Here is a 23,409-nt window from a genome sequence, read left to right on the forward strand (position 1 = left end):
GAGTGATATAATTGATTAATCGGTTAATCCTTTAATTACAAAAAAAAATCACTGAATTAAAGGAGATTTGAAGATTAAGTTTTGGATGAAAAATACTTATTGAAAAAATTCCCTTCTAATTACAACATAAGTTGATAGTTTGAATCCTCTTCCTCTATTTATAAATTGTAATGTCTTTTTGCCTCATTTGTCAAAAAACAGTACGTAGTCCTAATATTGTCAATATATACTGATAATTGATCGCAGATTCACAATAATCTAAAGTTCTAATTTTGCGTTATTGCTTATCATTTTAAATTTCACAATAATATATACTCACTAGTTATTAACTTACATTACGCTACTCAAAACCTTTACACATACATATCTATAATAACTTAATAAGTAAAATATATATATATATATTGTTATATATATAACTAGGTTATACTTTGTACCACTTACGCAATATTGCAATAACCAATAGTCAAATCTTTAATAACAATACAAGTCGGCATGGGATAGAACATAAATAAGTTTGGTCCAAACACTAATGACTTGCTAACCCATTTAGAAAGGGAAGCCAAATATGAAGGCTTAGCATAATTGCTTTACTAGCTACTTACTAGTAGTTGTTAGCTTAATTGATTGGTGTCTCAAACTAGTCGGTGGGTTGGTCTTTATCTCATCGTACATTAAGCAATATTACAAACTCAATGCAAAAAGTAAATAATAAGGGTTATATTTATATTGAAGAAAGGAATAATAGAGTAGATGATATTCTTCATGTAAAGTCGTCATGGAAAATAACTCCAATAAGTGCGTCTTTTACAAGCTCATATACATACAATTATTAGGATTTTGCTAATGAATGTCTTTGAGGTGTTGGATAACCCTTTAAAATATATTCTAAAATGGTATTAATTTGAAATTATATATCAAAATCACGCATCAATTAATGTAATTAATATTTATTTCAAGTTACAGTAATATATTTCTACTTTTAATTATTTTATTTAACGTCTTCGCTTTCGCCAAAATTTTATACCGTAGATCTATAGTATTACTAAGTTGGTCGAGCTTAAAATTTTAAATAAATTTTGTGGACCCTATTTATAAAAAAGGAGATTTAAATCAACCAACAAAATGTGACAACTCTTTTAAAAAGTTTTTGCCGGGTTGTTGACTTTGGCAAGACATGGCACTGAAATATTAGTCAATAAATGGGGAATGAGTCAAATGTCTATGATCGATCTTCCTTTTTAATTCCCACTTTATTGATTGATTTAAATGGCCAAGCATGAATGTTCTACTCCATCTTTTGGGCTGATTTAATGTTCTTTTGACATTCTTCGTTTTACACTATCTAGTTTAGATCTTGCATTATGAACAATTAGAGGTGATCAATTTAGGGATGGCAGGCCGAGCCGTGTTCGGGCTAGGTCAAGGAAATTAAAGTCCGATTGCTCAGGGCGGCCCAAGTTCGGATTGAAAATTGCTGTAAAAGCTCGATAAAATCTGCTCAATTTTGGGCCGGGTCGGCTAGGCTAGCGGAGGAGGAGGCTGAGTTAGATTAATTTTGAAATAGATGCGTTGAATTTGATTGTTATCCGTATAATTATTTAGATTATTACCAAAAAAACACCAAAAAAAAATGTTTATCCATGAAATTCAATTTAATTTCTTCAAAGACAACTTTTAGAAAGAAAAAAAAAATGTAAGACAATTACCTAGTACAAGTGGTCTATTTGGTGTTGATAAAGTAACACTCCATACACCCCTATTTTTTTTGTTGACAAAGTAAAACACTAATATTGTAAGTCGAAAAAAAGGCCATCTAAGGGTAATTAGTGAACTTTTAACTTAACTATTAAGAATACCTTGTTTTTTTTTACCTCTTTGTACATAAACTTTTTAGCCCTCTAGGCTGTATCTTTTCTCTTTTCTTCATATGTTTAATAGGTAAAAACTTGGAAATTATCATGTTGGAAACCATATACTTTAAATTTAATGAAATTATATTCTTTAGTACAATGAAAAGTTTAGTCAAGCCTTCAATTTATCAATTTATATTACTACGTAGTTGTTTTTTGCCTTTTGATTATAGTTAGTTGGTTAGGTGGGTCTACTCTAATCTCATTACTTATGTTTTTACTAGCCTTAATCTCTCTATATGAGTATGTAAGGAGAATTATATTCGATGGGCTTTGGACATAACGGTCTTGTTATCCTGACAATCTACTTATCCATATATATACTACCCAACTTCCAACCGCTGGAGATTAGTTTCCCATATTAGGCCCAAATTCAGCGCTTCTTTGTTTTTCTATTTACCCGATACAATTTTCTCCAATTATTTTCAACATTATACTCTTACCATGAAGTATTTTGATATAGTAGATAAATCAAAGAAAAAAAAATGAGCAACTTTCAGTTGTATGACGTCGTTTTTTGTTTTCAGATTTTTCAAAAAAAAAATCAAAAACATGAAAAAAGAAAAAGATGTTTTCACTTTTTAGTTGTCAGTTTTTAAATTTATCATGATTTTAACAGGTTTGACTAATTTATAATTCATTATATGACATATATTATAGGATTTTGAAAAACAAAAAAAAAAAAAAATCAAAAAACAGAAAACCACATTGATGCCAAACGATATTTTCGATCATCATAAAATTCTCATGCTATCATAAGAGGAGTGATATGCACGAAGAGACATTTGAAAAACCCAAGCAACACCTACATTTAGAAAAATATTACGGAGTAACATTTATCCCTATATTTTCATTAAATCACCCCTGCCTCGTTAGGCTGTTAATGAATAACGAAATGCATAAAATAATGTAAATGAATACTTGTATTGTAATTACTTTTGGATAATAAATAGATAAAATATATAGGAAATTTTGTTTTATACCACCTCACAAAAACACAAAAATGGCTTTTACCACCTCCCAAAAAAAAAGTTTTACTTTACCACCTCATAAAAAACACGAAGATAGGTTTTACCATCACTTAATGGTTTCCATCCAAAAATTCCATTAAGTGTAGCCAACAGTAACACGTGTCAGCATTTTATTTGTTAAAAAAAAGAGAAATTAAAAAAAAAAAAAAAAAACCTAAAACTACCCCAGCCACCACCCCCGCGCCACCGCCGCCTTCCCCCAAACTCACCACAGCCCTCCCCGAAACCACCACCCGCGTCGCACTACCAGCCCCAACCCACCTGAACCCTCCCCCTCCCTTTCCCGCAACCATATCGCCCCCAAAAACCACCAACACACAAAACCCTCGTCCCACCTAAACGACCACGAATCCGGCCTTAAAAGGTCGAAATCGGCCGATTAAGGCCACTAAGCCCCAAAACCAGTCGATTTTGGCCATTGTGGCCAGATTCGTGGCCGTTTTGAGGGTTTTGGGTTTTGTTGTTTTCAGGGACGTCAGGGTTGCGCGAAAGGGAGGGGGAGGGTTCAGGTGGCTTAAAGTTGGTGGTGCGACGCCGGTGGTGGGTTTGGGGAGGGAAGTGTTGGGTTGGGGAGAGGGCGGTGGTGGCGCTGTGGTGGTGGCGGAGTAGTTTTAGGTTTTTCTTTTTTTTTTTTTAATTTTTTTCTATTTTTTTTTTCATTTTTTGGCCAATAATAACACGACACGTGGCTTTATGGACCCATTTAACGGATTCCTAAACGAAATCAGTTAAGTGGTGGTAATACCAAATATTTGGAAATTTATGTGGTGGTAAAGTAAAACTTTTTTTTTGGAGGTGGTAAAAGCAATTTTCGTGTTTCTGTGAGGTGGTTAAAATCAAAATTTCCAAATATATATGTAAATACGAATGTTGTTTTGCCAACTTTTAACCCCTAAGTCCACAATCCTCCTATATGATCCTCAATCTTTGTATATTTGCATTTTTAGAAAAGAAAACTTTCCATGATATATATAATTTCCAACATTGCTTTTGTTTGAATATATTGAGAGTGAGTGATAGCTAAGGTAGTTAGAGCTTCACTCCCAAAAGGATCCTGAGATTAATTCTCATCATACACCTTTTATGTCAAAAAAAAAAAAAAAAAAAAACATATCCAATACATTAGCACAAATATATTATAAGGTTTAATATTATCTCGGTTGTTTTCCTCAGAGAAAAAAAAAAAACAAAACAAGAGATTAATAAGGGATTCCTAATTTACTTTAAGATACTCCCTCTATATGTATGAAACGTTATTTTTAATTGATCAATAAATAAAACTATTACCCGTAACAATTTACTAATAATGAACTATTTATTTTAAGGGCTATATATAAGCATTAAATATACTCTTGGAAATTGTATAGAATTAGGAATTCATGACAAAAAACACGCGTAAATAAGTGTTATTAGTGTTTATATTTTGATGATTTCTTAACTATATATATTATTACGTAAAAATCATAAATATTAGTCAAAGTAAATTAAATGAATAGTTCAAAAAGTCAAATTTGTTCATTTGTATAAATCACAAACATTATTTGAATGAATTAGATGAACAATGCAAAAAGTTAAAATATTTTACCTGTTTAGATATGAAGACGGCAAGATAAGATAATTTCAGATACCAAATAAGTTTAGATAAGTTAAAAAAGGAGTACTCGTATTAGATTTGATTAACGTTTATCTATATCTAATACCAAATTCTTTTTATTCACATTTTTTGGAATTTTTTTCTTAGCTAACGTAAAATTGTTCTTTTTATCCAGAAACAAAAGCATATCATTGGACGGATGACGTCGATAATAAATTCCATAAAGAGCAATAATCCAATTATAAACCAAAAAAAAATTATTACTATGAAAAAAGGAAAGTATTATCGTTAATCACAAAATTTGCCACCAAAAAAATGAAATAATTAAATGACCTCCTACGTGGTGGCCTACTGGGTTGATGGGTTGCGGTGATCTGTCGGCTGTTGCCTAATTCATCTATTCTTTGTCTCTTCTTCGTCTTTCTCTCTCTACCCTCTTTCTCTCTCTCTCTTCTTCGATCGATCTCCAGATCTTCGAATTTAATCGGGTATGCTTACTTATTTTGTTATTCTGTATAATGTGAATCTTATTTTTTTGATTGTTATTGTTTTAATTTTTCGAATTACGGTTTGATTGATTGCGGAATTCGGATTTAATTTTTTTTGGATTTTTTAGATCTTGTTTTATGTTTAATTGTTGGATTTTTGGGTTGATTTTGTGACTGTTATGTGTTTCAGATGATTTGTTTGAAGAGTTTGATCAATGTGGATTGATTTCGTGGTGTAATTGGGGATAATTTATTTGAGGAGTTTGTGATAGAAATTGAGCGTAAATTAAGTGATTTGGGATTGATTTTAGGGTTTGTTTTTGTTTTAATAAGGATTTGATTGATGGCGTCACCTCCATTTACAATGGAGGATCAGACGGATGAGGATTTTTTTGATAAGTTGGTGGATGATGAGGTTGATGGCGGTGGATTTGAACCTAGGTCTTTGAATAATGTAGGGAGTAATGATGAGCAAGCGTTTGCGAAATTGAGTATTGATGAAGTCAGTGCTGCCCCTGCCACTGGCACCGCCGTAGATAGCTTAGATAATGTAGTTAGTGTTGAAGGAGATTGTAGTGAAAAGGGTGGGGATGGTGATGGAAAGGTGGAAGAGTTTTGTGTCGAGGGTGGTGATGGTGGTGTCACTGGAGTTTTTGAAGCAGTGGATCGAGAGTCTAGTGACCTTGTTGTCGGGGGAGATAGTGAATCTGATTCGAGGGTTTGTGGGAAGGGTGCAAATGCCGGTGTGGGGGTTAAAGAAGTGCAATGGAGTGCACTTAGTGATGTTACACAACAGGTTTCATATGCGGATTTCTTTGATCAAATAGGAGATGGTTCAGAGGATCCTTTTAGTGAAGTGACCGATGGTTTAATGGTTGCATCAGGGAGTTTGGACAGTGTTTCATCTAATCAAGCTACCTGTTCAACTTCATATAGTCTTGTGCATAATGGAGAAGATACACAGCATGCTTCGTCTATGGTTACATCAGGTTCTTTGGACAGTGTTTCGTCTATTCAAGCTACCAGTCCTAGTTCACATAGTTTTGGGCATAATGGAGTTGATATGCAACTTGCTCCGTCTATGATTTCACCAGGCACTTTGGATGGTGTGTCATCTAATCAAGCTACTTCTTCAGATTCATATAGTCTTGTGCAAAATGGAGAAGCTACGTCGCATGCTTTGTATGCAGAAAGTGAACAAGGGATGCCATACCAATATAGTGTTCAATATTGGGAGAGCCTATATCCAGGTTGGAAATATGACCTGAATTCTGGACAGTGGTTCCAGGTTGATGCTTCTGGTGCCAATGGTCTGTCTACATATGAGGGGGCTGCTGCCAATCCGATATCTGATGTTTATTCTCCTCAGCAGACAGCTCATGTTGTATCTGGGAGTATGCCCGAGGAAAGTACAGCAGGCACCTCTGCTTGTTGGGATCCGGCTGCTTTTGGAAACATTGAGTATCCTGCACACATGGTTTTTGATCCACAATATCCTGGTTGGTATTATGATACAATTGCACTAGAATGGAGATCACTAGAGTCTTATATTTCATCGATCAACCAGTCAAATATATTGGATCAAAACCGACAAATGTCTTATGGGAGTGCTAGTACAGTTAATTACTACCCTGAACAAAATATAACCTATAGTCAGGGTGAACAAGTCCATAACAATTCTTACCAATTAAAGCAGCCAGTGCATTGGAGTGATTCTGGGAAGGACACTTTGAATATGATGCAACCTGTTAATAGCGAGGCCTTCAGTTCTACTGGAAACACACAATATGGAAATGGATTTATATCGAATGGTGTTGCTAATTACCCAAAAGACCATAGAGTAGGTGCTGCTCTGTATGAAAAATCCTTACTAAATGAACAATCAAGACAGTTTTTTGATAACAGTAATGAGGTTAACAGATCTCAAGATGTTGGAATTGGTGAAACTGGTTTCCCAAACTTTGTTTCTGCTGGAAACTCTCAGCCATACAATAATCATTTTAATGCATCTGATCAACAGTTCTCTGCTACTGGCTTTAATGGTCCAAATATCCTCAATTTTACTCAGCAGCCACTTCAAAATGGCAAATTATCCTATCCTTCCAGTGAGGGGAGGTCACCAGATGGACGACCTCCACATGCCCTGGTCTCTTTTGGATTTGGCGGAAAACTTATAGTCATGAAGGATCAGAGTAGTTTATTTACACAACCAGCATATGCAAGTCAGGTAAGGTTTTTTTTATATGGATACCTCAAATCAGTTATTGATTTTACGGTTTTACCGCGTCACTAGGTTATAAAGGAAATGATAATTCTCTCAAGGTTTTTTCTATTTGATGTGAAGGACTCAGCAGGAGGTGTCATCAGTGTTCTGAATGTGATGGAAGTAGCCATGCCGAAGAATGATGGTTCAGATGCTGGAATTGGTTGTGAATATATTCATACTCTATGCCAGCAATCGTTTTCAGGCCCACTGGTTTCAGGCAATGTTGGAAGCAAAGAGCTGAATAAATGGATTGATGACAGAATTGCAAGTGGTAACACCCCAGATGCAGACTACAGGGATGGTGAAGCTATAAAAATGCTTCTCTCTTTGTTGAAAATAGCGTGTCAATATTATGGGAGGCTACGGTCAGCTTTTGGGACTGACCATAATGTGAAGGTAGCATTGTTTAGTTCTTATATGTTAATCAGTAACTTTATTCTGTTCTTGAAAATTAAATTTCCAGCATGTGTGAACAAGGATCTTTGTATTTGGTGGTCTGCTTTCCTCTGTACCTAGCAAGAAAATTATGTATTTTGAAGTCTTTGGTGTGGATGGTCTAGATTTGGCGGTAAAGCAGGATTCATATTACAAGAAAGTCTCCAGACTCCACATATTTTTTTGGACTTTCCCTTTTTTGGAATGAGAATTTATTAGTTTGGATGCGGTGTTATAAAAAACACCTAACCCTGAAATTATCACTTATTGATTTGGGAATTAGTTAGTGTGGATTTATTTCATTCTTGTGTGGAATAAGTTTTAGTGTAAGCCTGTGCTTATGAGCTCTTGTTTGCAGCTTCTATTTAGATAATCACTCATGAACTTTTGGCATAACACAAACTTTGTTGCTGTTAGTACGTGAATATTAGTGTCTAAATTCATGTCAGGTGTTAATTGGCAGTTCAAGTCATTGGAGTTTCATTTATTGAGGTATCCAAGTTTGAGTTTATATTAGTGCTGAGTTATAAGTTTTCTTTGACTAGGAAAATGATTCCCCAGAGTCAGAATTGGCAAAGCTTTTTTCATCTGCAAAGAGAAATAGTGCACAGTTCCCTGCCATCTCCCAGTGCTTGCAGAACATGCCTTCCGAGGGACAGATGAAGGTATATCATCTTATTTTTTGGTCATGCGTTCTTGTGTTGTGATTGTCAATGTGGTTTTTAGCTAATTTGCTTTGCTTCAGGCAACGGCTGAAGAAGTGCAAATGCTTCTTGTATCTGGTAGAAAGATGGAGGCTCTTCAATGTGCACAGAATGGTCATTTGTGGGGACCAGCTATTGTTATTGCCACTTTGCTTGGTGAACAGGTTTTTAATGATGCAACTTCTTGCTTCCATCACATTCTGTGAATGAATGGATTAAATTTGTTCACATTTCAGATGAATGATTATTACACCTGACTTTTGTATTAATCGAACAATTGCAGTTTTATGGTGAAACCGTGAAGCAAATGGCTCTTCACCAGTTGGTAGCTGGATCTCCTCTGAGGACTTTGTGTCTCTTAATTGCTGGACAGCCTGCTGAAGTATTTTCCACTTCCATTCCAAGCAGCGCACAAAATGGAGTTAATGCTAACTTATCAGGGGTAATATGCCTATTTTAAATTTAAAGACAGTAGCTACTGGTATTGGTTGGCTTTTGCTTTCAAGTTTGTGCTTTAGAACCTTGTTGAGGAATCATGCAGATTGTTTCCTTTGTTTGAAATTAGAATTTTGTGTACCTGGTCTTACTATTTTTATCTGCCCCCTAATCTTTTTTGCTACTACAGGTTGGGCCTGGTGGTATGCTAGATGATTGGAAAGAGAATCTGGCCATGATAAGTGCTAACAGGACAAAAGGTGATGAGCTTGTAATCACTCACCTTGGGGATTGCCTCTGGAGAGAGAAGGATGAGGTATGGTGCAAAACACATATTTCCTTTTCATTTTGTAGACCCCTATATTAATGCTTGTATGATCTGCAATGGGTGAATAGTTGAACTAGATTCTGCTTTGTGAACTCTATGGGCCATGGGATGACAAATTGCATATGAAAGATCCTTTCTTCTTAAAGTGGGATCTTGTTAATTGAAAAGTTTTGAATCAAATTGATAGGTATCCTCCATTTAATAGAGTATGCCTTTGACATTCCTGCAACAATTTCTTGCCATGTAGGTGACAGCAGCTCATATCTGTTACTTGGTTGCTGAATCTAACATTGAGTCGTATTCAGAGAGTGCTAGACTTTGCCTTGTTGGTGCAAATCATTTGAAATATCCAAGAACTTATGCCAGTCCTCAGGCGATTCAGGTATCTGTAATTCTTTGGTAGTCAAATTCTGTTTAATGTCATGTCCTTTGGATCCCTTTCTTGTGCTCTGTATTTCCTCTCCTTATGCTTGGCTTATGCAAATGGATGTATTTGAGAAAAGGATAGAAATTTGATTGGATATAGCAAATTAGACGATGGTGGCAAGATGTTTCGAGTAGAATAATTTGAAAAAACATGAAACAAACTTAACGTGAAGTGAAAGACATCTTAGATGATTTCAAGATTTAAAGGTCTGCATTGGAAAGTGAAATGCACATGCTTGCTCTATAACCTGATAAGTGTAGTTTCTTACTCAGATATTCTGTTTGTTATACAAAGCATTTTGTTTGATTGGATTTAGTTGTTGGCTTATTCACCAATCATCTTATGTTTCTCTTCTTTTTTTGGCTATTTACTTATCTTCTATCAACTATATTAGCCTCAATTAATTTCAAATTTTCATCATACTGTCTCAGTAAATCCTTCTCCTTTACTGTTTTCTTTGTATGGGAAGATTGACTGGGGACTTGTGGCTTATTAATACATGTAGAACAAATAGCTACATGATCTTATGGTTTTCAACTCTCCCAGTCCAAAATATACTGTCATGTATACTTTGGGTTATTTGGATAAAAGGTATCCACTTGCAATTTTAATGGCTGATGATTGGATATATCAAGATGACACTGCCCTAAATGAGTATGGAAAGATTGTAAGAATGAAGCAACTTTCATGAAGAATCTTAAGGAAAATCATATTATCATGGCAGTTTTCGGATGGAAGAGTTTTTACATCTGGTGTTTCTTTTTTTTTTTTTCCCCCCTCTGGGGTTTTCTTCTTTGAGAAGTTAACTAAAATGGCTTTTATCTTGTCAAAATCACAGAGAACAGAGTTATATGAATATGCTAAGGTGCTTGGAAACTCTCAATGTGTACTGCTTCCATTTCAGCCATATAAGCTTTTATATGCTTGTATGTTGGCAGAAGTTGGAAAAATGTCAGATTCTTTGAAGTAAGTACTGTTTAAATTTCTTCCTTCTTTTTTTTTTTCCCTTCAGGTGCCCAGGGTATTTCAATGCTGCTAGCCTGAGTAATTTGTCATTTGCAATACCATATGATGTTTGAAAGTGCTCCTGAAATACTTAAATGACTGAAACTTGTCAATTTGGATTTGTAATTTACTAAAATACAAAAAATGATATAGTATCTTTGTGTCTGGTTTAGACTTCACTGAAGCTGGTTACTTAATAATTAATACTAGTACAAAGTTCCAGAACAACATTACTCTTATGAATGTATGATTACACATGTCAGAAACCCTATTTTAAGTTTGTAACATTATTGCATTTATTTAGATACTGTCAAGCAGTTTTGAAGTCTGTGAAAACTGGTAGATCACCAGAGGTTGATGCGTGGCGACATATGGTATCTTCTCTTGAAGAGCGGATAAAAATCCATCAGCAGGTATGCTTTCCTAGTATACTACTACATGTAGTAGTTGTCACTCTCAATATTTTGATATAATAATTACACCATTTGCAGGGTGGTTATGCAACCAATTTTGGTCGAGCAAAACTGGTGGGTAAATTGCTGAACTTCTTTGATAATACTGCTCATCGGGTTGTTGGAGGCTTACCACCACCTACACCTTTAACATCACAAAATAATAGCCAACACAGTGAGAATGATAATCAGTCAAGGGGGCCACGGGTCTCTAGTAGTCAGTCCACAATGGCTATGTCTTCATTAATGACATCTACATCAGCTGATGGCAGCAATCGAATGTCAATGCATAATAGAAGCATGTCAGAGCCTAACTTTGGTAGAGCACCAGGAAAGGTAGATTTTTAGTATCACTGTACTAAGTTGAGTTTTTCTCTTCAAGTTTTTCACTGCTAGGTCAAAATCAAATTTGTTGTTTTGTTAGTGTAGAATAATATGATAGTGTGATGTTTGAAATTAGGATTTTGGGTCAAAATATTTCTGAGTCAATGGTGGAACTTTGAGAACAATGATGTTGTTGGGGATGGGTCATGGGGACGACCGGTCTGCTATTTCCTTTTGTTAGAGTCAAAGATCACATTTGGTGACATATGGATGATATTCCATGACATTAATAGTATTGTTATAAATTTTGGTGCACGTCTGCACTAGACCCAAAAGGAAGAAATTATGATCCTTTTATGTTCGTTCCATTTACAATACTCATGATTTAGATAAGAGCACAACAAATATACTGCTGTGCCAATTTTTAAATTGATATCATGATCTGCTCAAAGTTTAAATTCTGTCTCTTTTGTCAGGATGAATCACCAAAATCAAGCTCATCTAGTCCACGTGATCATACATCAGTGTCAGGCAGTTCCTCTCGCTTTGGTCGTTTTGGTTCACAGATATTCCAGAAGACCGTTGGCTTGGTGCTAAAATCTCGTTCTGATCGTCAGGCAAGTCAGAATGGACCTTTTGGTTTCCACCTTTTATGTAGATTGATATAGTTTTAATTTATGAGATGCTTACAGTTTTGTGGTCCTCTTTTTTTATTTTTTATTTTGTGTTTGTGTGTATTTAAATACATACTGATTTGTCTTTACTCCTGTTCTTTCTGCAGGCCAAGCTGGGGGAGTCGAATAAGTTCTATTATGATGAAAAACTTAAGCGCTGGGTTGAAGAAGGTGCTGAACCTCAAGCTGAGGAAATGACCTTGGCTCCACCTCCAACAACTACTGCGTACATGAATGGAATGCTAGATCACAGCAAAAAAGATGAATCCGTTAGTGCGACAGTTCATGCAAATGGGGAACCTGAATATAAATACTCAAATTTCAATGGAAAGGGTGCTGAGTTACCACCCATTCCGTCTGGTTCGAATCATTTTTCAGCTCGTGGGAGAATGAGTGTTCGATCAAGGTATATTTTCTATCTTTCTGTGAAGAGACCACAAGTAGGTTGGGTGGCAGGGACATGGGAAGGCTGGAATGCTTTTAAGGTTTTGGACTTAAAACATTCACATGTTATATCCCTTCTAACATCTCGTTTGGCATGGGGCAAAAATTCAAGGGAATATGTTATGAAGTTTTTTCATAATCTGACCTAGAATGTCTGATATGAATCTCATAGGGCATCTCCACGATAAAATGCGTTTTTCTTTTAACATTTATTTCCATTCTCTTACCACCTTAGAATGGGGACTTGAGTGATTTTAAAAATTGATTAGGAAAATTTATGGCTCTCAACTATCTCTGCCCCTGTAAAACTTAAGTTTCTTCATTGAGATTATCAAAACTAATTTCAAACTTCTGTTTCTTCTATCTCAAGCCCGTTGTTCCTTATTTTGTCTTTCTCCAGCATTTCCTCCTGTATCCCTCTCTATAGCGACTTCCAGAATTTTTCTATTATATTTGACCTTTTTTGTATAGCTCCATGCCTGGCAAAAGTGTGTTGTTTACTTGGGCATGATAACAGTATTAAAAAGGCATTACTCAGGTTATCCTTGTGAGATACATCATGCGTAATCCTACTTAAATTCCAATCACATATTTTTAATCTTTTGCCAAAAGCACTGTATACATCGGGCCTAGAGGTGTTTTTTTCATGACTTGAAAGTTGAAAGTACAAATAGTATACCGAGACACTTGTAACTTCCTTTATTTTTTATTCCCTTGCATCTTGTCTAGATTTCTATTTTTCTTGTGCATCAGATTTCTTTCTCACTTTTTGCTGCTGTAGATTTTCCCGCCTCCCGCTCTATTTTTAGGACTTGATTATTTCTTCTCCAATGGTTTATTTGAGCTATTGGACAAGCTTAATGATTTCTTATGGCGGTTTGGAAGCTGATTATATGTTATGATTGTTTTAGGTATGTGGATACGTTCAACAAAGGTGGAGGAACTCCAGCAAACTCATTCCAAGCACCGTCACCTCTTGTTCCAGCTATAAAACCTGCTATTGGTAATCCCAACTTTTTTATCCCTACTCCAGTTCCTGGAGTACAAGAAACTGACAGTACCCAAAGTACACAACAAACTTTTGTTACGGATGACAATGCTACCACATCTAAAAGTCACGATTCATTTTCATCACCTCAAATGTTTTCACCACAGTCAACAATCCACCGGAATTCAAGCATGGACAAGGGAGCGGGAAGCATGATAAATAGCAATGGTTCTTTACCTTCAAATACAAGGCGAACATTATCATGGGGCGAAGGCCTTGATCTGTCAAATCATACTGGAATGAATGAATCAAGATCTCCAGGGTCATCTGGTTTTCCACAATCTACCTAGTATGCTCTATGAAACCATTTACTTCAGATAATACCGGTGAGACAGAAGAGCTTCACAAAGTCTAGCTTCAAAATGATGTGGCCAAATTTGTATATTTCAGTATAGTATGGCAGTTCGTCCCCTTTTTGACCTTGGTGAAAGTGGCGAGCATTATAGTATGAACTATATACAGGTCGGAGGGGTGATGATAAGGCTAACTTCAGACAAGTTTGTGGGTTTCATAAACAGATTATGCAGATCATGTAGTAGCTGCCTCTGTCATTTGTGGTATACAATCCCCGAGATCTTTTGAGTTCGGGGGAAAGGAGGTGAGGATTTTGACAATGTTGTACAGATGAATTTGTTGATTTACTGGGAAAAGATCGCTGCAAGAAAGAGTGGTGAGGTGTCAAAGTAAAGCTCCTCCCGATGCATTCATAGGGGAAATTTCACTCGAGAAACTACATACTGCATAAAGATATCTTTGTTATTTTGTTGTATATTCCCCCATTTTGTTACATCACACGGGTACATGAATACATTATACATGTTCTGAATGAGTAAATGACGTCTCCTTGATAAATGAGGAGTACATTTGTTTGTCTTTTTCTCACTCCCACTTGATTAAAAAGACTAGTACTACCTCGGATTTTTATTATTTGCAAATTTGAGGTATTATTTGTGAGATATAAAATATTTCAAAGTTGTAAATAATAAAAATCGAAGGTAGTACATAGGCTTGATAGTCTCAGAATTGACATTGTAATATGTTGACACAAACACAGACTTATTGAGAGAAAACATGAAGTTGACACAAAACAAAATCGATTCGAATATGGTCGGTTTTGATCAATATATCATGTTATGCGATTGTCTTATATTCTACATAGTTTCTTATGCATTTTATGAATAAGTGTAACACAAAATGAACACGAGATCGAACTCATGTTCTACATAGTTTCTTGTGCATTTTATGAATAAGTGTAACACAAAATGAACACGAAATTGAACTCATGACATATTTTTTAGCTCAATATGCAAAATGGTCGAACCCAAGTTAATCCAATACCTAAATGGTCTTGCCTAAGTTAATTTGATACTTAATTGGTTCAATCTGATATGTATTCCGTGCCCAAAATGACCTCACCTAAGATACTTGATGTGTAATTGGTCCGACTTAATATGGATCCAAAATCCGGCAGATTTTGACTCAATATGCACCCAATGTCCAATTGACTTGCCCCAATATATGTATATAGTACCTGATTGATTTGATGCGATATGTAATGGAAACCCAAAAGACTAAACTCTATTTTAATCCAATATAGCCTAACTAAACTCTTTAGAACATGATTGATTTCAACCCGAATTGAATAAGACTCTACTCGAATAAAACTTGATTTCTTTACAACCTAGAGAAAAATATGACCAACTTGACCAATTTGCCTATTTCTTATAAGTCATAACTAACCCAACTTAATCTACAAGCCAATTTTACATGTTTATAATTAACCCCTTTCAGTTCATTTTGACCTGATCAAATTGCCCAAATTAACATCTATTGTATAATTAGACAAGTGTTACCTTTTACACATTTATGTCTTCAATTGTTTTCCATAATCATGTTTTACTTTAAGTTTTGACTAAGTGAACTTAATGAATAGAAAAGTGATGCAATAATAATCCCCCCTGTACAATTATGGTATTGTGCCTATATTTTTTATTTTTTATAAATGGGACAATGCGTAAGAGACAATAAATGCTCCCTTCGTTTGAAAGTAGTTTGACCAAATAAAATACAAAATTGACACTCGTAAAAATAAAAATAAAAAAAACCTTGTTTATTAACATATTTTATGAAAAAATTTGGTTTTGGTAAGTTGCCACAAAAGGGGGTGTTAAACACCGTCATAAGAAAATGATTAAAATCGTCAACATTTCAATGAATAGACCAACATGCCCTTAGTACTTCATCATTATTTTCTCTCTTGCCACCAATCACTAATGCCTGGACACCACCACCCTGACCTGTAATGACCACCACCACCTCGACCGACGGCGCATCACATCCCTCTCAATGACGACCCACCATATTCTCTCGCTGTCTGGGACAGTGGTTTTTTTTTTTTTTTTTTTTTTTTTTCGGCAATCACCCAACATAATCTAATAATGTAATACTTGCTTAAAAAAAAAGTAATAGGTGGTGGCAAGGGGTGGTGAAGTAATAAGGGCAAAATTGTACATTTACACTAAATATTGACGGTGATGATAAATTTAAATGGCGGTGTTTAGAGATCCACAAAAATAATGGCCAATTATCAGAGGAAGTAATTTGCAGCCAATAACGGAGTACTAATTTATACGGAGTAGTGTATTTGTTCTTCACTTCTTCCTCATTCTCTTCGGTCCTCTTCTGCGCAACACAAATTGGGGAAATATTTTCCACCAATTACAAACCCTAAAATTTATAAACATTTGAAGAATCGTAAATTCGCAAAGTCATTCACTGATTACAATGGAAGCCCAGCAACAACAACAGCAATATCATTATCAATATCAACCTCAGACGACTGAAACTTTAACAACTCAATCCTATGATCCTTCTTCCCAGATTCAATCATATGATCACTCTACTCAATCTTACTATGCTGCTTATCAACAACAATATCCAACTAACCCTTACAATCAACCCCAACAACAACAAGATTATTCATCTTATTATTACCCAGATTATTCAGCTTCTTATCAAACTGATCCCAATTTAATTCACCCACCTGGGGTTCCAGTTTCTGTTGATTCTCAACAAACCCATGTTCAAAATCCCCAGAATTTGTATTACCCACACGGGGTTGTTGCCTCTCATCATCCTCCTTCTCAAGGGTATTTGATGGTATGATTTATTTTCATGATATTGTTGAAATTTTGGTTTTGAATTTTGTGTTTTCATGGTGTTTCATTTCTTTTTTGCTGGGATTTCTTGGCTTAAATTTAATTATTGTGATGTTGTTTATATATATATAGAATTAATCTCTTAGAATTTAAAGACTGGGTAAATGATACTTGTATTAGGACAATGCCATGAAATTAATGTTAAATATAGTATGGTTATGAGTTTAATGTGGTTTAGGTGGAATTGTAATGTCTAGCCAGTAGTCGAAACTTGAAACAATGTCTTCTGTAAGGGCTGAGCTTGTTAATCTCATACGCAGTAATGAAAAATTAGAACTCGGAAGCTTTTCTTTTATATATGTTATATTGAAGTTATTTGTAATCGTAATGGGTTCGATATTGTCTAGTACAGCATTGGAGCCCAGAAATATGCAAAGTCATTAAGCTGGAGATAGGAAGTTGTTTGCTAGGGTGCTTGTTCTGGGGCATAAGGGGGTGTCAGATTGACAGTTGGGGACAATATTAGAACTATGGTCTTTATTAATGGTAAAGTTAGGAAATGTGTCTATTTTTTGACAACATCCTAAATTGTTGAGTACCTCGATATTTTGTGCCTTGTTTCTTGAGAGTCTTGACTTTGATATTATAAGTTGTTAAGATGAATTATCAATTTCTTTCTCTTTTAACCATTACAAGCTATGGCGTAAATAGACGAATTATTTTGGTAAATTATTCCATCAATTTTCCAATTCTTCGTACACCATGTTATATTTAAAGCCTACATACAATATTACAATCAATTGTCTACATGACAACGAGTCAGTAAAGTGCTACTGATGATCAACAGATAACTTAGAAAAAGTTCCTTTTGATCTTTCTGATACATTTGCTGTTAGTTCTGATCAAGCCAGACTGTAATAACTTAAACGACGGTAGAAGTGAGGATTGCTTGTTTTCAAGAGACAAAATACTTGGAAGCAGTATAAAATTATTTGGCATAAAGTGGAATGCATATGGTTGAAACTTTTAACTTTAATGTATCGAAGATTGAAAGAAAAATCCGGAAGGGAAAAAATAAAACCAGGGATTCCCCCATCTGTGATCTGCGTGTCTTTTCAGCACCTCCCACCCTCGCCAGAATTATGTATTTCTTTGGATTTTTTTTTACCTTATATCAGTATATGACTATTGATAGTTTAGGAATATTGCATTTTATTTTGTAGATTCTGGTGCTCCCTTTGGTGGATAAATTTGTGCACATCAAGGTTATGTTTTTAAATCTGATATGTGAGTCAGATAATAGTACCTGTTATACCTCTACAAAGTGGATTCGGTTTATTATATGCCAGTGATAGCTGTGCAGTGCACATTTTGGGCAGTTGGCCATATAATCGGACGTTTATCTCATTCTAATTGAAAGTTATATTTAAGGGCTATAATCATGGGTATTTCTGATCTATGTTCATCCATTTCTTATCTTTTTTTTCCATTACATTTTGGGAGGGGGTGGGGGAAGTTTCTCATGACTTGCGGGTGCTATAGTGAACAATTCCGACACCATTTCACTGTTTGTCTTTCGTGGGAGTTCTACAAGTTTGCCAGTGCTATATGAACAGTTCGTTCTAGCAGCATTTCATTGCTTGGATTCGGTTTGTACATATCGCTACAAGTTTTTCGCCTTATTAAGCTAATGTTAGGAACCTACTTTGCATGATTTCGTTCTCCAAGAACTTGTTCCTTATCACTTTGTTTGGTATAGTATTAGTGAGGAAGAAGAAGAGAAAGGAAGGAAAGGAAAAAGAATGGAAGGGAAAGGAGAGGATAGAGATTTAAGTTTCTAACGTTTGGTTTAATGAAAAAAGTGAAGGGAAGAAAGGATTTTGATTAACAGTTTTTAATTCTCTTTCCTCTCAAATTTCTTCAATTTTGGGAGGAAAGGAAAGTGAAAATTTTATAAAGGGGCTTTACTAAAACTTCCCTCCTTTCCTATCAATTTGCATATCGTTTTTCAAACCACACATGAGAACATGATATGAGCCATTTCCTTTCTGTTCTTTTCTACTTAATTCCCCTCTACTAAAAAGGGTCTATATTCTCTTTTGGTGGCCATTGCAATTCTGGATCATTTCAAAATTACTAGAACATGCTAGCAGAATAATTTGAAGGAGCAAGCATGATAAACAAGGGATGGAGTTATCCAGATTTTCCTTCCAGTTTTTACTTGTGTGACGACTCTTTCCTTGCAGAACTCTTTGTCACAGGCTGATGCAGGATTGGAGATGTTTTGACATTGATAAATTAGTGAAGTAGGGCTCACTGACAACAATTTTTATCTTACCATTCTATTATTTTTCAATTTTTTTTTTTTTTTCAATTACTTTCAAGTGGATCACTGGACTGAAAAGTTTCTTTCAATATCGCTGGGCTCACCAAATTCTTAAGGATCACTTGATTTAGGTGTCTATATGACATTTGATAACGATAACACGACATGAATACCTGGACTAGATATTCCTTGGTCAGAATGGTCACTATAGGTTTATTGTGGGTTCATAGTTTTTTTTTTTTTTTTTTTTCCTTCTTGTTTCAGTCTTCTGAAAGTTATGTGTATCTCCTCTTCGTTTGTAGCAATCATCATCAAAATTCAAGACTCATCTTCTACTTGTCTACTACTTCTCTGTATGGACCCAAAGATACAGGTTTAAGTTTTTTTGTATAGCAAAAGGGCAGAATAGATTCTCTTTCGTAGCAACTCTCCTCTATTTTCTAGAAAAAACAAAGTTAATATTATAAGAATAGGTTTATGCGGAGGAATTTTTTTTTTGCTTTGCTCTTTGCATTTCATCATAGGTGAGCGTGAGGGATGCTGGGACTATTAAGTTGAGTCTTCAAGGAATTACTAGTGAAGTGGATTACTGAAGCTGTTTGATTTTAGTTGACAGTTGTGGAAAGATTTGAGGTCAAAGACTTGGTCTTTCTATTCTCGATGCAGTTGCCGTCTTTGAAGGTTTAGTTGTATAGATTATGAAGGTTTGGCCAGTTCTGGATACCATACTGTTGATACCTGCTTCAGTATTAAGTCATACACTTTTAAAGGTATTAAGCAATTTTGAAGTTAAGGATGTACTCTATTTTGTGTATAGAGGAGGATTATGCTATGTTTACATTAATATATATGTGGCTATAGACTGAGCAAAGTGCTTGATTTGTCGTTTGGGAGTATAACTATCTGGAGTTTAGTTTGTTTCTGAACGTTTCCTTGAGAAAGCAACTCCAGTTGGTTAACTCCCAAAGGCTGGGCATTTATGCTTAATGTATACTTCACATGAGTGCCTCTACATCTAACCATCCCTGGTTAGTGTAGGAGTATTCAAATTTGATGGCCAACCTGGATGATAGGCGTTGTTCAACGGCAGAGTCCTGGTTTTAGGTCTGCCTTTTGTCCAGACAGGTCTCAAAACATCCTTCCATACAGGGTTAGGCTCTAGTTGCAAATTCTTGACTTTGCAGTTAATTTGCAGCTGGAACCTGGCCTGAAGCTAAACAAATTTCTATTGAATTTTCTTCTTTTGTTTGACCTGGAGCTGACCCCAACTGGCTTAAACAGTCCAAGTCCAGAATCCAGATTACAGATGGCCATCAGTCGATAGGCCTTGCTGGGAGTCAATGGAAGATTGATTGGTTGCTCAAACCTGAAGTAGATTTGTCCCTGGTGCCGGTTGTATAATCTTTCTCTCTCGTACATTAAGTTGAAAACTGAAATTAGTTCTCAAGAAATTGTTGATGATTTTGAGGTAATGAAATTCTTCTTGTATGAGTTCAAGTTTGTGGAATTTTCGAACCGTAGCTGTTTTCTGCTTTCAGTAATTGTTGATATAACTTACTTTTCAGGATAGTTCATAAGCCTCCATTGTATTGATTCTGTTGAACTTGAAATGTAGAGGCAAATAGGCAATACTACTATGAAACAAATTGACCATCCCTTTTGATGGTGTGTCATAATAGATGATTACTTCAAGTTATTAGTTTTATAGGTATGTCAATGTCGTACTTAGATATAGCTTCTTGGTTCTACATATTTGATTTTTGTTACTGTTCTGCCTCCCGTTAGGCCGTTATAACAATGAAACTGCCATACACTTGATATTTGCTGTTGCATGTAGATATATTTTAATCACACATTTTACATGCAGACTCTGTTGCTGCTTGAAAGCGTGGAAAATGTACTTAATTTATTATTGTAATACCATAATTATATTCTAGAATGGATGATTAACATGAAAGTTTCTAACGCAAGATATTTCACTTCAGTTTTTACATAATGATGGTTAATTGGTTTATAGATTATCTTTCCACATCTCATTTTGCTTAGTGATGTTACCGCCATTTAAATACTATTGTGCAACCTCATAATTTTGTATATTAGGCTGGAGGCAGTCAAGCTGTTCGGTCTTTGAGAGGGCGTGGCACTTTTGGTCGTCATGGTAGAGGGAGAGGTGGTGGTCGTGGCAAGCATGGTCAGATTTCAAGGTCATCTGCAATAGCAGCCTCTAGTGGTGCTCAATCAGTGACAGAGGGACAAGCTGGTCCAACCAAGCCACCTCTTCGTATGGCATGGTGTGAAATTTGCAGAACTGATTGTACTACCCTTGAAGTGCTTGAGCAGCATAAGAATGGAAAGCGACATAAGCGAAATTTAAAGGTGCATGAGGAGTTGCAGAATCTAAGCAGACATATAACAATGCAGGATCCTAAATTACCTGTCTCTCAGCCTACACCTGAAATTATTCCGCCACAAAAAGATGTAGGATCCAACTGCATTCCTCCCTTAAATGTGAATGTAGCTATTATTCCTGCAGTTCCAGATAGTAAAGTTGAAGCTACTGCAGAAAAGGATACAACTGAGAAACCTGAAAGTTCAGGGGCACTACCATCACAGGAGTCAGTCAGGCATGGTCAATTTGGCGGTCGGGGTGGTTTAAAGAGAAGGGTGAGAGGGGGCCGCGGTGGTAAGTGGATGAGAGCCTTTGATGGGTCAAGAAGGGTAGTTGAGCCTCCAAAGCCTAAACAGGCGGTTCCTTTAATATGCAACTTGTGCAATGTGAAATGTGAGTCTCAGGTTGTTTTTGAAAGCCATGTAGCAGGTAAAAAACACCTTGCAAATGTGAAGCGTTTCCAGGGTCATAAAGAGGCACTTGGAGATGGTATTGAGGCGTTATACCCTACTATTGCTAATCTTCCATCGACTGTGATCATTCCCCAAGCCAATCAACAGGGTCCTGACAACGCTCAAGCCCTTGCAACGATGATGCTGAGCCAACAAAATTTGACAGATCCTCAAGCTGCTCATGCAGCTTTGACACAGCTTCTCCATCAACATGGTATTCACGATGCTCAGACTCTTATCACTCAGTTGGTTCCACATTTGCTTGCTCAATCCCCACAAGTACCTGGGGTATTACCTGTCCCAGCAGCTGGATTTGGGATAGATACCCAGCAGGATTTTTTGAGTCAAGGAGCACATGTTTCTGCTGGAGCTGAGAGCCATAATGTTGCTGTAGGAAATTTAGCTGAGCAGCAAAATGTGTCTAGTAATGTCGAATCCCAAGCCGTCAAACCTGCTGATGCCCCACCTGAAAATGAAGGTCAGAGCTGAGAACGTTCTCTCTGGGCTAAAAAGGAAGCTTTTGTTTCATGACATCATAAACTGTCCAGTTCAGATGGAAGTCGATTTTCACACAGTTGATGTTGTACATTTTGGCCTTTTGTATGTTGCTCCATCTAAGAGTGTGTGCTTCTTGGTGATGTGGGAAATATCTGGGGATAGCCTGATAATGTACACCCTTAGGCTGTTGTCGTTGCCAGCTTGCTGCATTACCCAAGAGTTCATGTTTTTGGGTGCACCAAATAATAGGTGGATGCACTTTTAAGTTTCAACTGTTGAATCTAATAGGGGCTGGATGTTTTCCCATTGTGAAATTCCTTTGCAAAAAATTATGTTCGATAGTTTTTTTCTACAATAAAGAAATTAAGATCAGGTGCTTCCAGCTTATTTATGCTAGCTTTTCTTTTGCAAGTCTGATGCTTTGCTTGGTTTATGTAATAATGGTCGTCAAGTAGCCAAAAATAGAATAATTCCCTATCTAATTGAGGGAGGTTGTGACCAGCTGCACGCGATGAAACTTGAACTTGAACTACGTCTTGCATTTAACATCATAATTTATGTTATTGTTACGTACAATCACTTTACACCTTCTAAATCTTATTGTTACGTATAATGTATGTGAGATGATTTTAAACACTTGAATGTAATATCTTAGTTACCACCTTAAAGATGAGTAATTAGGTTTATGTAGAATCGACTAAAATAATCTAAGTAGAAAGATATCGCGAGAGAGTAGCTGTCAATAATCAACTAAATCAAATTCTGTCAAGGCTATGATATATCGGGAAAGTGTTTCACAAATATATGTTTAAACCCTATTAGAAGAAAGTAATATTCTGGTTAAATGAGCAACGACATTTCCCACTCCACGAACATGACAAAAAAATAGAAATTAGAGCTATTAACATTACTACTCCCTATGTGTTTTTTTAAGTGTTACAGTTTGACTGACACGGGTTTAGATGGGGACTAGGGATGACAATGCATCTGGACCCGACCCGGATCCGTGGATCCAGAT

At 35.9% G+C, this 23,409-nt stretch overlaps 2 protein-coding genes across 2 annotated transcripts; both read left to right on the forward strand.

The window, feature by feature from the left end:
* The first annotated feature begins 4,838 nt into the window (after nt 1–4,838).
* LOC145639480 (protein transport protein SEC16B homolog) lies at nt 4,839–14,443 on the forward strand. The gene is made up of 14 exons (XM_081690731.1): nt 4,839–5,026; nt 5,217–7,253; nt 7,371–7,688; nt 8,273–8,392; nt 8,473–8,595; nt 8,715–8,873; nt 9,057–9,182; nt 9,442–9,576; nt 10,460–10,587; nt 10,931–11,039; nt 11,118–11,414; nt 11,879–12,019; nt 12,184–12,482; nt 13,432–14,443. Exons 2-14 carry the CDS (start codon nt 5,370–5,372, stop codon nt 13,856–13,858), a joined length of 4,266 nt encoding a protein of 1,421 aa, XP_081546857.1. The 5' UTR covers nt 4,839–5,026; nt 5,217–5,369; the 3' UTR covers nt 13,859–14,443.
* Nucleotides 14,444–16,191: 1,748 nt separating this feature from the next.
* On the forward strand, nt 16,192–22,787 carry LOC145639481 (uncharacterized). Its single transcript, XM_081690732.1, has 2 exons — nt 16,192–16,727; nt 21,153–22,787. The coding sequence occupies exons 1-2, from the start codon at nt 16,353–16,355 to the stop codon at nt 22,380–22,382; spliced, it is 1,605 nt and encodes a 534-aa protein (XP_081546858.1). The 5' UTR covers nt 16,192–16,352; the 3' UTR covers nt 22,383–22,787.
* The last annotated feature ends 622 nt before the right edge of the window (nt 22,788–23,409 follow it).

Source organism: Chenopodium album, chromosome 7 (assembly GCF_948465745.1).
Source record: "Chenopodium album chromosome 7, dcCheAlbu1.1, whole genome shotgun sequence".
Lineage (NCBI taxonomy): Eukaryota > Viridiplantae > Streptophyta > Magnoliopsida > Caryophyllales > Amaranthaceae > Chenopodium > Chenopodium album.